The sequence below is a fragment of the Melospiza melodia genome, chromosome 9 (genome assembly GCF_035770615.1).
Source record: "Melospiza melodia melodia isolate bMelMel2 chromosome 9, bMelMel2.pri, whole genome shotgun sequence".
NCBI lineage: Eukaryota > Metazoa > Chordata > Aves > Passeriformes > Passerellidae > Melospiza > Melospiza melodia.
In genome coordinates, this window is record NC_086202.1 from 33,428,219 (window position 1) to 33,441,892 (window position 13,674).

The window sequence follows — 13,674 nt, forward strand, 5'->3', positions numbered from 1 at the left end:
ACAGCCAGCAGTGAAGGACACTGTGGGCAGGCAGGGCTGGAGGATGAGGGGAAGGATCTGTCTGCACCGGTGGCAGTGGCTCTGCAGTGCATCCCCAAGGGTTCCTACAAGAAGCTCCTCAGTGTGCAGCTCTGTCCTGCATGCTTGGAGGTCTGCTGGGAGCCCTCCAGCCTTCATCACCTGTGTTCTGCTTTGCTTGGAGCAGCCAAATTGCTGCAAAAGCCAAAATTTGCTGCTGCTCTCAAATGGAAGGGGAATCCATTTGAAGGGACCATTTAGAAAGGAGTCACAAATCACCTCAAACATTTCAACCTATTTCACAGATTTATTTGTTCTGGCAAGTGAGATTCCAGTGAGGAATGAACTTTTAATGGCTGAGAGTTTAATAATTTTTTAAAATAGCTTCATGGCTGCTTTTCCAATCTTGGAAATACATGTGAGTGTGTTAGAGTAAACAAAAATATCTCTATGATGATAAGTAAGTATAAATGGAAAGATACTCTGTGTGTTACCAACCATATGTGAAAGAAAAAGAAAGGAAGAAGGCTTCTCCTAGGATTGCTGTTCTGCTGATTCACATCTGCATTAGGACCACAGGGGCAGTTTCCCACTGTCACTCCTTTGCTCAGGCAGCCTCTGCTAAATATATTTGTTTTGATAAAACAAGAGCTGGGAAATTAAATTAATTATCTGGTGCCTTCTGGAGAATGAACTGATCTTGTTTGTTTATATAGAAGATATGTAGGGGGAGTGATGGAGGGAGAAGTTCCTTTCTTGGCTTATTTCAGTTATTGTGCACATTATTTGGTTCTTCCTGATGAATTCATACGAAGCAGCTTTTCCACTCTGCAGCTGAAACCAATCCTACCAATGCACAAAGTCAAGAGGCAGCCCCAGGATGGGCAAAGCAGAGTCTTTGTGTCCAGAGCAGGGTGGAATTGAAGATGACCCAAGGTTCATGCAGCAACCTGGAGAATGCTGTGATCAGCTGCTTCCATGGCTGTACATCACTGGATAGCAGGAGTGGCTCGGAGGGGAAGCAGTTTTTAGTTTGGTTGCAGTTTTCCTGGGTTCATGCTCTGATTTGCTCCTGCACAGGATTATCTGCTGCTTTGCCAGAGTCACTGCCACCACTTGAAAGTTCAAATATTTCCTCATAGAGCTGCTGGTGGGGTTTTTCAGATTAGCAGTGAAAAATGAACTGATTCACTGGCTGGCCTGCTTGCAGCAGTCTCTAGGGTTTTGAGATCAATGGTGGTCTGAAAGCAGGGAGAAATTATGATTTATGTTAGCAACATCTCCAGCACATCAGAGTCTGGGTACAGAGATTTTGTTCAGAACCCTTTGATTTCTCCAGTGTTATGGCATCACCTGCCAGCAGTTGCTTGGCTTTAACCTGATATCACTTGAACTATAAGGTAATTTAAGATATTTGCCATGCAGTCAGCTATTGAACGTAGACAATATAGATATTTTAACTTCTTTTTTGTCATTTAATCATAGGCGTAGGTTCACATTTAAACTGGCCACAGGCACTATTTCACCAGCAAAATACAAAGTTTGGGCAGTGTCTGGAATGAGGAATGTTTCCTTCCCATCCCTAGCCAAAAGTAGGTGTTTCTTAGCTGGATAATCAAGGTTGTCTGTCCAGCCTCATGCTCTGACAGAGCAGTGAACCTCAGCAATGCAGAATTCTCTCCTCCGTGGCATTAGCCCAGCTAGGAAAGGCTGTCATTACATCTGAGCAGTGTTGAAGTCCTCTGTGATGGAAAACATCCCAGTACACCCCATGCAGTCACTTCCATTTTCCTGGTCTGGGTACCAGGGGCCTCTTGCTGTTCCAGCCCATTTGGGGCCAGCTGAACATCTCCTTGATGTTCACTGTAAGGCAAAGATGACTGGCAGGAACAGGAACAGGGCTTAAATAATTTATACCTCCATGCATACATTTTAAACCCATTTAAACTGGAAGAAAAGCAACCAAGACAGACTCTTTCCACTCTTGTTAAATCACCCTTTTGCAGCCTTAACTTCTCTGTGGCAGATGGAAGAACATAACCATAAATATGTTTGCAGGAGCCACTGAAATATTTACGTGGCATGGCACGCACACACCTAGCAGCAACTTCCTTCCAACAAGAAACCCAGCTGCAAGCTGCCTGCCAATGTTCTGTGGAGGCAAAATGCCATGCACCACTTTAAATTCTGGTTTTGCATGCAACAAAAGCTCCCCATAACAGATGGGGGCATTAACCACATTTTAGAAGGAATGATGTCTGAGGCTGCTGATAGCAGCCCCACAGAGGTAGCACATAAGTCCTGTCACCTGACAGATAAGGCTCCAGAATTGGGAATATCTCATCCAAGTCCACTGTGAGCCTGTGAGCCTCCTGTTTTGCTTGTGCTAGAGATGGAGTTGTATTCCCAGCCATTTTGTGTGAAAAGGGATCCTGAGGGCAAAGCTTTGTTAAATGCTACAGGAGAAAAGTAATTAAATATATGTGGATGACACTGGCAGAAGAAAAGTGGCTTCCTCTCCTGAGACTGGCGGAGAGGGCTGTGATTTCTCATCTGATAAATGCTGAGCTTTGGTCCTGAATATCAATTGGTACCACAAACACCTCAAGCCCTTCTCCTTAACTCATGCTTAAGAAATCTCCAGATGTCCTAAATCAGTTTAGGGTCCACCAAGTATTTAAATATTCAGGGTTGTCAGGGCGTGTAATGACAGGATGGAAAGTGTCAGGGATGGGTGGGAGCAATGCACTGAAAGCAAATTACCCCTCTTCAGTCTGCCACCAGGGGTGCAAAAATGTGCATTGCATATCCATGCACTGGGAGTTTCACAGGCCTTGCAGAAACCTACTGCCTTGCACTGCAAATTGGAGAGTTACAGGGTAGGGGGAGGTGATAGCAGGTATTCAAGGTAAGTCCTGTGTTTATAAGCAGCACTGCATCCTGCTTGCCTTGGAGAGAACTAGCATGGGATCCTGTGGGCTTGGGAAGGAGCAATGGGGGGGCTGCCCTCTGTCCATGGGCTGGCTCTGCCCTGCCCTGCCCCGAGGCTGCTGTGGGTGCCTTGGCTTGGGTGCCCCTCCCGAGGGCTGACAGGAGCTGGCAGGAGTCTCTGTGCTGCAGAGGGGCTCTGGCAGCAGCTCAGGTGCCCGTCCCAAGGCTGGCAGGAGTCTCTGTGCTGCAGAGGGGCTCTGGCAGCAGCTCAGGTGCCCGTCCCAAGGCTGGCAGGAGTCTCTGTGCTGCAGAGGGGCTCTGACAGCAGCTCAGGTGCCCGTCCCAAGGCTGGCAGGAGTCTCTGTGCTGCAGAGGGGCTCTGGCAGCAGCTCAGGTGCCCGTCCCAAGGCCGGCAGGAGTCTCTGTGCTGCAGAGGGGCTCACAGACACTGGCAGGCTGCTGTTGCTCACAGCTCATCGCGCTCCTCCTCGCTGCAAATGCAGGCGCTCCTCTGGCTGTTCATGAAGGGCCGGCAGCCCAGGGTCCAGACTGCATTGAACACCGTGTCTGCCATGGATTCACAGGCTGTGGAGAGGGACAGGGTGGCCAAGTAAGGACAGGCAACTCCCAGCACCCCAGCCCTGCACTGAGCTCTGTGGGGTTTGCCCTTGGAAGTGTGAGCTGTTGTCTTTTCTCTCTGAGAACTGCATTTTTATAAATCCTGAGGTTCCCTTCTCTCTTCTTATCAAGGCAGGGTGACTCCAATGTAGGGAATAATGTGTTCTAACTCCATGATTTAGAAAGCTGAACAATTGCTTTATTAAGCTATACTATATTACACTAATACTATACTAAAACTATATTAAAGAAATACTATACTACAAAGATACTAAAGAAAAACTAAAGACAGTCACAACACACGTAGATCCAATTGGTCAAAGAATCAAAACAGCCTTCACCAGTGTCTAATTAACAAATCACTTTAGGTAAACAACCTCCTTAACACATTCCACATGTGCAAAACAACAAGAACAGTAAATAGAGATAAGAATTTTTTTCTCTTCTTCTCTGTGTGCTACTCACTGCCTTCCCCAGGAAAAATCCTTGGGAAAAACTGTGCCTGCTGCTCTCTGTGAAGAGAGCCATGGCCACATCTTCTCCCCAGGGTGGCACTCATTTCTCTCCCCCCTAAACCCCTCCTTTATTACCTCTTTCAGGCCCTGCTAGTTGATGGATCATCTGGGGCTCTGCAAACAGCACTGTTTACCAAACAGATTTCCCAGGAGACCTCCACATTACTCCTTCTCCTCTGAGTTTTGCCTACAGCCACTATTAACCAACCTTTCTGGGCTTTTTTGGGAGTTATGATGCCAGCTGCCAGCCAGCATGAAAAATCCAACAGCAGCTGGAGCAGCTGACTGCCTGACTAGCCTCTCCTCATCCCAAAAAACAACCCTGAAAGGGCTTGTCAGTAAATAGATAGGTTAATAGTAAATCTTTAGGGTTTATTTACTGGCACCAACACTGATAGTTGTATGCATGATGGAGTTGGGAAAGCCTGGCCTTTGGGACTGTTTTCTCTTATCTCAGCCTCTCCAAACCCCTCAGAGCTCCTGTTCCCTAGGAGGCTGCTCAGCTGGCAGGCACTGGAGAGGCTGTGGTGAGTCAGTGGGAAAAGCAAGGCTTTGGATGCCAGATAAGAGCTGGGATGGCTGTGGAGGAGGAGGAGGGCTGTGGCAGGAGCTCTCAGAGCAGCCCTGGGGACAGGATCTGCAGAGCCCGACGTGGGGGGAGGGTGGCTCAGAGTTCACTGGTGTTGCCTGTGCCTCCTGCAGCAGCCAGCACAGAGGGATGGAGGAATCTACTCCTGCCTGGCTCTGCTCCACCTTCACTCCCCAGGATCTAGGCTTGCTTTGCTGCTGCAAGCAGAGAGCAAGAAGCACCATATGAAAAAGTGGAAAATCTGAAGAGATGAGAAGAAGCTGGCTTGCATGAGGAACTGTTGATAAGGGTAACCATGAAAGATTGTCTGTGCTCAGCCTGTAGCACTTTTGTCTCAGTCCACGTCTTTGATTTCTCTTGCTGGCCTGGGCACTCTTTCCATGCATTTTTCTGTGACCAGGTAGGAAGCCATCTGCAGACATCTACTGGTGTCATGCAGGCTTCCCATGTGTCCTATGCAGGCTGCACCTTTGGACAACAAATGCATATTTAAGGATACCCTAGAGCAGGGCATCAGCAGAGGTTACCAAAAAAACTCTTCTCAGACCTGCAGGCTGAGGCTTTTTAAATTAGGGAAAGCCAGGGTGGCACTTGAGCTGCTGGCACATCCCTAGAGCTTGTTAGCACTCCTGAGCCACCCAGAGCTGCCTGCAGTGGCTCAGCCACCCCCAGTCTGGTGTGTCCCTGGTGCCATCACCATCTCTTACCTGTGACCAGATCCCTGAGAGCCCTTTCCTTGGCTCTCTCTGTTTTGCTGGCCCTTGGCCACGTGCAGGTTTCAGTGTGTGCCTCACTGGCCCTGGAAGGCATTTTGGTATCCCATGAAGGCGTTTGAATTGTTTGGGAGTGCGTCCAACTAATTGGATAAGTTAGTGGAAGTGGAAACCCCACACTCCTAACTATCCTATATATCCTCTCAGCAGCCCTGGGAGGATGAATAGGACTCAACCAAACACAAATCCAAAAAATCCTAGCCTTTTCTTCCATCTCCCACCTAGGCTGAATAGCAATCATTATCATCTACAACCCTAAACTCACCCTCCTCAACTTCTACCTATACACCATAATAACTGCAACCGTTTTCCTCACCCTAAACACAAAGTCCTAAAGCCATAGACCCTAATAACTGCATGGACCAAAATCCCATCACTGAACACAATACTACTCCTAACCCTACTCTCTCTCACAGCATTCCCTCCCCTGACAGGATTCCTGCCCATGTTTGAATTGTTTGGGAGTGCACCCAGTTACTTCCAGGGTTGTTTGTGGGTTTTTCACACATTGTAATGTTTTCTACATGCAAATAACCATAGATCTCCAGCCTTGGGACAGAGGTGTGTGGCAGAGGGGGCAGATCTCTGTGTTCTCACCCACCTGTGACAAGTGCAGCACAGAGATGCTGCTCCCCACCGCAGAGTTCTGGCAAGGAAAGGCTCCCTGGCCAGGGGATGAGGGGCAGGACCCTACCTTGCACCTTGGAGACGAAGCCCAGGCTGCGTTTGAGGTCGGAGCAGATGGAGTGCAGGCACCAGCGGAACTTGGCGTCGCAGCGGTACTTGTTGGCCCCACAGGTGTCATAGCAAACATCCAGCTGGTTACAGCACTTGGTCATGGCAGGGATGCCCAAGTCTAGCTGGGAAAGAGAAAAGGGTGTCCCGTGGTTGGCTCCTGGCCTCAGGCTCACACAGCTGTGAGGGTGAGGTGCTGCAGAGCCCAGCTGGCTCCTGTTCCAGAAGCAGTTCCTGAGAGCCAGGGCAGCAGGAGGGATGTGTGCTGCTCCCTCACCATCTAAAGAAGGGAGGGTGAGGGAGCAGCCCAGTGGTGTCAGTGGTGCAGGCCAGTGCAGGCTACATCACATTCTCTTCTCATCTCTGTATCCCAGGGAGGTGGGAAACAGCCCCTCCATGACCATTTTCTAGTTTGCATTTGTCAGAGAGCTCCATGTCCTTGCCAACAGTGGTAAAGGCCTCTTTTCTCTTTTCCTCTTTTTCCCACAACCTGACAAGGTCCTGCTTTTTGCCTAATAAATGTGCCATAAATATTTTAATGCCTTATTTCTCAGAGTTGCACTTGAGGCCAAGGACAAACACAGCATGGTCAGGGGAGTTCTGCTCCCTGTAAGCTTAGCTAATGACCCTGGGGGTGATGGGGCAGAAGACCTGTCTCCTGGAGAGACTGGACTTGTTAGCTTGTTATGAATTATTCCTCTTTTTGCCCTTCCTCATGTAAAATTTAGGAGATGAATTGTTCCTTCATTGCACTCGTGATTGCCTGGGTACAGAGATGGCACCACAGAAATGCCCACAAGGCTTGCAGTGAAATAGTTTCAGGAATTAAACCTAACATGAAAAATGGGCTGCAAAGAGAGGGGTTGTCAGAGCAGGAATCTGCCTAATTGCTGCAGACTCCATGGGCAGCAATAATGCATGAGCTAAATAGGAATCCCTGCTCTGAGAGCCCCCTGGGAAGGCTTTTCCTGGTGATTCCAATATGTTCATTAATTGCCTTTAAGATAACGAGCAGGTGCACTATTAAAGCCTCTGGGTTTCATTCAGTGCTTGGCAGAGGCAGAAAGTGTGGGAAGAGGTGGGGGGGTCAGGTGTGGAGGATGCACTCAGGTGTTGCTGTGTGCACATAGCTCATTGTCACCCAGCTGCCCAGCCCAGCCCAGCCTTCTCCTTGCCCAGAACGATGAGCTGCTGATGTACTGGAGAGCTGCAGCCTGTGGGCTTGCTGGGTGGGACAGCACAAACACTTTCAGGTACCTTGAGCCCCAGAAAATGGGAGCTACAGCCGTTGGGTTCCTGGGGTTTGTAGTGAGGCCGTGCCATGGGAGCCTTCCCTGGGAAAGAAAAGACGGGACAAGGGTTAGGAAAGCTGATCTTCCCAAGGCTGGTGCAAAAAGCAAGGAGTGACAGGCAATGCCCTTTGGTCTGCATCCCCAGACACTGCTGCTTACACTGCTGGCTCAGCAAGGGGGGTTCCTTCTGTCCTCAGTTCATTCCTGGACTGTTGGTGTGCTGTGGATGTCCCCAGACTGTGCCAGACCTTGCATGTCTGATCTTGCTCTGAGCAGGTCTGGGTCCGTTCTCTGCCCATGGTGATGCACTGCCATGTTTTGCAAATCATTTCTGTTCCTTTAATCTCTGCACCTTCCTCACTCTGCTTCTTAATATGCACAAAGGAGCAAAAACTCCCTCTGTGGATAATTATTTACCCAATGCAGGAGGAGTCCAGCTCACAGCCAGCTCTAGCAGTACCTTCCAGCAGCATTTAATCTCATTTTTGTAGGGCAGCCTGTTCAGTGCCCAACCACCCTCTGGAGGAAAAACCCTTTCCTGATATCCAACCTAACCCTGGCCTGACAGAGCTTCAGCCATTCCCTGGTGCTGTCCCTGCTCTGGGAAAACACAAACTGTGGGAATGCTCCAACAAAAGCTCGTGTGAGCTGGGCCTTGAAGCCAGTCACATCAAGGGTTAACTTTCTGCTTCCCTGAGCAGGGCTAGAGAATTTATACAGACATAGAATGGATCTAATTCAGCCCTTCAAGGCAGGGTTGGGTTCTTTTAAACTCCATTTCCACTTCTTGCTTCTTGTCAGCACCAGGAATTATTTAAGACACTTTCCCCAATTTTCTGTTCAGGTACCTGAAATGCCAGTGGTTAATTCAGCCATAAATCTGTGGCTGAATTAAATAAATCTGCTGTGCCCTTGGGAAGGCCTTGCAGCCAAAAGCCTCAGGGGAACTCATGTGGGAGTGTTCCCAGCACCTCTCAATTAAACTTTGCCAGAGCTGTTTTGCTTAAATAACAGATTTGCTACAAATAAATAACAAACTGAAATGCTGTCTAGCTGGGAGATGCCAACAGGCAATTTTCCCCTTCCAGAAGAGCCTTGATGGTTTTTTGGAAGGGGGTGAGAACTGGGACTCAGAATTCAAATGTTCCTGAACTGATGCAGGAGGCAGAGGAAAGTTCAAAATCCGCTGTGGGTTTTGCAGGATGGAGTCAAATTTGAGTGACTTGCTTGTAATATTGGTTGTAAAAATAATGTAAAAAATGTAAAATGATGTAAAAATAATATAAGAAATAATTGGTTGTAAAAAACAGGAACAGTGTGCTGTTCCTGCAGCACACTGACAGTGAATGGGATAAGATGGCAAGTCTGAGTAGGAGTGAGACTTTTTGGGATGTGGAGATCAAAGAATGGCTTGGCTTGGATGGGACCTTTAAGATCATCCAGTTATCCAGTTCCACCTGCATTATCCAGTTCCCAGCCGAAAATAGCTGTGTTTCCAGAGCTTCAATTCAGCTGAAGTCACAGCTATTGTAATAGAAATATTATAATAGCTTCTAGAAAGCTGTTCTGAGGAAAAAAACCCTCACATAAATAAGGATTGTGCTCATCCACAAAACATCAAACTGCCTTCAGGATAAGCCCTTGTAGGAAACCTGTCCACTCCCCTCTGCAAAACAGAGCTTTAAAACTTATAAAGTGCCCCTTTGTACTCTTTCTCAGCTAGGTCAAGTCCAAGGCACCACAATTAACCTCTCTCCCACATCTTGTTTAGTAGGTAACAGGAAAGCAAAAGCAGAACAGGAATATCAGGCATTCCTGCCTCCCTACAAGCACTGACTCAGTGCTCCTGTTATCATTTATTGCTTGCCCATCCTTACAGACAAGAAGACAGATTTCAGGCCACTGCCTTGTTGGCACAGCCCCAGAACTGAAGCTGAGTTTCCCTGATGCATTTTAATGGCCCCAGGCTGCTGTTGCTGTTCCAAGAGGCTGGAAAGCAGCCAGCTGGCTGGAGCAGCTGCTGGCAATGCAGGGGGTTCAGGCACTGCAGTGCTGGGACACTGGCTGGGGGAGCTGAGTGTATTTTTGGGTGAATGGATGGTCTCAGGGCTCCTTGCACTGTTGGGTGGTCCATTGTTGTTTGTGTGCCCCAAGCAGGCAGGCAGGCTTTGGGCAGAAGTGCCTGCACACATCCATCCGTGTTGGACAGATGTGCCTGCACACATCCATCCCTTTGGAGAGGGCAGAGGTGCCTGCACACATCCATCCCTGTTGGACAGAGGTGCCTGCACACATCCATCCCTTTGGAGAGGGCAGAGGTGCCTACACACATCCATCCCTGTTGGACAGAACAGAGGTGCCTGCACACATCCATCCCTGTTGGACAGGGCCTGGCTTTGGGGGCTCTTTTCCCACAGCTTGGATGTGCCCCCTCCTCTGAAGCCCTTCAGGACCAAGTGTTGAGCAGGGCACTGAAGTCTTGCCTGGCCAGGAGGAAGCTACAAGGGCTTCACTCCCAGCTCAGGCTCTTTGTTTCCCCTGAGATGCCCAGTGAGGCTTTGTAAGCAGGAGGAGATTTGCCAGTAAATGCTAGTGTAACCCTAATGTCCTGATTTAAGGGAGCCATCCATCAAGTTGGTTGTTTTCAGACCTCAGTAGCTGCTGAAAAATCAGGGGAGTCTTACAGCTGGAACAGCCACGTGCTCAGCTGGAGATGGATGTGGCAATCACAGGTGAGTCCTGACCTTTACTGTGGCAAAATGAGCTATTTTTGGTATCTCTTGGCTGAAATGAAAGTAAGTAGAAGGAATAATTTTTGTTTCATGGCAACCAGGCCCTGATTCAGCACAAAGATGGTTTGTGTTCATCCCTCTGAGCAAGGATTGGATCTCACAGGCTTGGGGGCATCCCAGCATCCCCTCCTCTCCAGTTTGGAATGTCTGTGCCAGAGATGAGCAAGGACAAATGGTCCTGGAAGGGTCCAGCAAGCCCCTTGGAGCCACTGGGCAGCATTTCAGCAGTGTTCTCCTTCAGGCAGTGATTAATGGGCTCTTCAGCAGAGAGTGAGAACTGGGCTAGCAATGTTTTAGTTCTCCTTTCAGGTAAACCGTTCCTGTAAGATGCAGGGAGCTCCTGGGGTGTGAGCAGGGATCTGTGCTGCTCTCTAGGGATGCTTTGCACAAGGACAGGCAGGGAGAGCCCTCTGGATGTGTCCCAAAGCAGTAACTCCTGCAGGATGTGCTGAGTCCCGAGGCTCCCTGAAAGCAGCTCTGAATATCAGCATTGCCTCAGGCACACTGCAGCCCCAGCCACTGCCTGGGGTTTCAGTCTCTACGCTAAGGAGGGCAAGGACCTTTCTGCTCCGAGTTTGGAGCACGGTGGGGACCTTCAGGAGGCTGTCACACACATGAGTGTGGGACAGGCTGCCTGGGGGGCTCATCCTGGCTGCTGGGGGGCTGGGGGTCACCTCCTCCAGGCACTGGGGACACACATGGCCCTCCTGAGCTGCTGCAGAGAGAACAGAGGGACCCCCAGGCTGAGGGAGCAGGGCCCCTGTGGGGCTGTGGGGCTGTGGTGATGGGCTGGGGTACCTGGCTCCCTCCATCCCATGGGGCTGGGGTACCTGGCTTGCTGCTCCCTGTTTGTTCCCAGTGTGGGGCCTGGGAGCAGAGCTGGCAAGAGGGGCAGGACACAAATATACACATTGGATGGATGTTGGGGAGAGGTTTTTCACCCAGAGAGAGGGTGGTTGAGCACTGGAAGCACTTCCAGGCTCATCAGAGAAGTGGCCCCATGGCTACCAGAGCTCCAGGAGTGTCTGGACATTTTCAGGCACAGGGTGTGACTCCTGGGGTGTCCTGCACAGGGCCAGGAGTTGGACTCAATGATCCTGGTGAGTCCCTTCCAACTCAGCCTGTTCTATGGTTCTGTGTCTTTGTTTATGAAACAAAACAAAACCCAGCAACTTTCAAACTGATTTAACCTCCTCCCCTGGCAGGGAGCTGAGGTCCCAGCCCTGCAGCATCTCTTTGTCCCAGTGCCCTGGCTGCTGGCCTGGGAGAAGCAGGAGGTCCATGGGATCCAGACAGACTGAGACAGAGTCAGTGGAGGGTCTCCCCAGAGCATTGAGTCTGTCTGTGAAAAACAGTGCCCTGGGGAGGAGAAGGGCTGAAATCCCTCTGTGCTCACCAGCATCTTTCCCAGGTGGTCACAGGGGTGTGGGGTGAAGCAGTGGGGCAAGGGGCTGGGCAGGCTGAGGTGACAGGACAAGGGGCTGCTGTGGGACAGGTGTAGGAGGCTGAGGAAAGGATACGGGGAAAACTCCAGGCTGATTCCTAAGCATGTCCTTCCCACAGGTGCCCTGGTGATGGCCCCGTCACCCCACAGACTGCAGCTCTGTGCACCCCAGCTCTGTCCCCTGCCCTGCCCTTCCCCTGGGGGCCTTCATCCTGCCCCCAGGACAAACCAAACGAATCCTTTCTGGTAAACCACCAAAAAGTGCAGTCCAAAGCAAGCAGGATCTGCCTCCTCCTGCCTGGGGCACTAAAGGCTGCTCCCGGTGACGGTGACGTGTGCTTTGTCCCGCTGTTATCTCCTGCAGCCCGCGGCACTGGCCAGCTCACAGCTGCGGGATAAGGACGCTCCGAAGGTTGCTGAGATTAGGGCGGCTAGCTCAGCCTCCCCTCCCTGGCTGTGCCAGGCTCCGGGCAGCGGGACAGCGCGGGTACTGTGTGTGCCCGGGTACCTGTGTGTGTGCCCGGGTACCTGTGTGTGCCTGGGTACCTGTGTGTGCCTGGGTATCTGTGTGTGTCCTGGTATCTGTGTATGCCCTGGTACCTCTGTGTGTGTCCTGGTATCTGTGTGTGCCTGGGTATCTGTGTGTGCCTGGGTATCTGTGTGTGTGCCCTGGTATCTGTGTGTGCCTGGGTACCTGTGTGTGTGCCCTGGTACCTGTGTGTGCCTGGGTATCTGTGTGTGCCTGGGTACCTGTGTGTGCCCTGGTACCTGTGTGTGTGCCCGGGTATCTGTGTGTGTGCCCGGGTACCTGTGTGTGTGCCCTGGTATCTGTGTGTGTGCCCTGGTATCTGTGTGTGCCCTGGTATCTGTGTGTGTGCCCTGGTATCTGTGTGTGCCCGGGTATCTGTGTGTGTGCCCGGGTATCTGTGTGTGTGCCCTGGTATCTGTGTGTGTGCCCTGGTATCTGTGTGTGTGCCCTGGTACCTGTGTGTGTGCCCGGGTATCTGTGTGTGTGCCCTGGTATCTGTGTGTGTGCCCTGGTATCTGTGTGTGTGCCCTGGTACCTGTGTGTGTGCCCGGGTATCTGTGTGTGTGCCCTGGTATCTGTGTGTGTGCCCTGGTATCTGTGTGTGCCCTGGTATCTGTGTGTGTGCCTGGGTATCTGTGTGTGTGCCTTGGTATCTGTGTGTGTGCCCGGGTACCTGTGTGTGTGCCCGGGTACCTGTGTGTGCCCGGGTACCTGTGTGTGTGCCCGGGTACTTGTGTGCCCTGGTACCTGTGTGTGCCCTGCCAGCCCTGGTACCTGTGTGCCCGGGTACCTGTATGCCCTGTGTGCCCGGGTACCTGTGTGTGTGCCCGGGTATCTGTGTGTGTGCCCTCTGCATCCTCCCCGGTGTCCTGCGCGCCCGTGGCGGTGCCTTGCAGGGCTGGCTGCTCTCGGGGAAGGGGGTTCGCTGTCCCTGTGCTGGCCCTGGCACAGAAGCTGTGACCCCGAGCACTGCCGGGGGCAGCTCCTGGGTAGGAGGAGCCGCTCGTGGCCGCAGGGAAGGAGGGGGAAAGAGGAGAAAGGGCGAGGAGAGAGGAGGCAGCAGCGGTGCGGTTCACTCACCGTATCGGCAGCGGTACTGACAGACCCCGTTCTTCCCCCCGAGCAGTTCCAGGAAGGAGTCGAAGTAGCTGTTGACAGCTTCGAAGCCATCGCGGATGGTGTCGATGCCCCAGTCGGAATAGGATGCCGCCGCCTGCGGGTCCTGGTGCCCGGGGCTGTCGGGCGCTGCCTCCTCGGAGCCGTGGCCCGGGCGCAGGCCGAGGCACAGGAGCGCTGCCCCCAGCAGCAGCCGCATGTCGGGGCCCGTGAGCCCCAGCCCCGGGCGGGCAGAGGGGCAGCAGCGGCGGGATGAGCGGCTCCGGGCAGGAGGCAGCGGCACCGCTCTGCTGGACTTTAATCCTGCCCGGCGAGCCGGTCT

General features: G+C 51.6%; 1 protein-coding gene across 1 annotated transcript; it reads right to left on the reverse strand.

Moving 5' to 3' along the window:
- Positions 1-305: 305 nt before the first annotated feature.
- PLA2G12B (phospholipase A2 group XIIB) lies at positions 306-13,551 on the reverse strand. Its single transcript, XM_063164159.1, has 4 exons — positions 13,317-13,551; positions 7,437-7,513; positions 6,139-6,304; positions 306-3,534 (listed from the first exon to the last, which is right to left on the reverse strand). Exons 1-4 carry the CDS (start codon positions 13,549-13,551, stop codon positions 3,416-3,418), a joined length of 597 nt encoding a protein of 198 aa, XP_063020229.1. The 3' UTR covers positions 306-3,415.
- Positions 13,552-13,674: the final 123 nt, after the last annotated feature.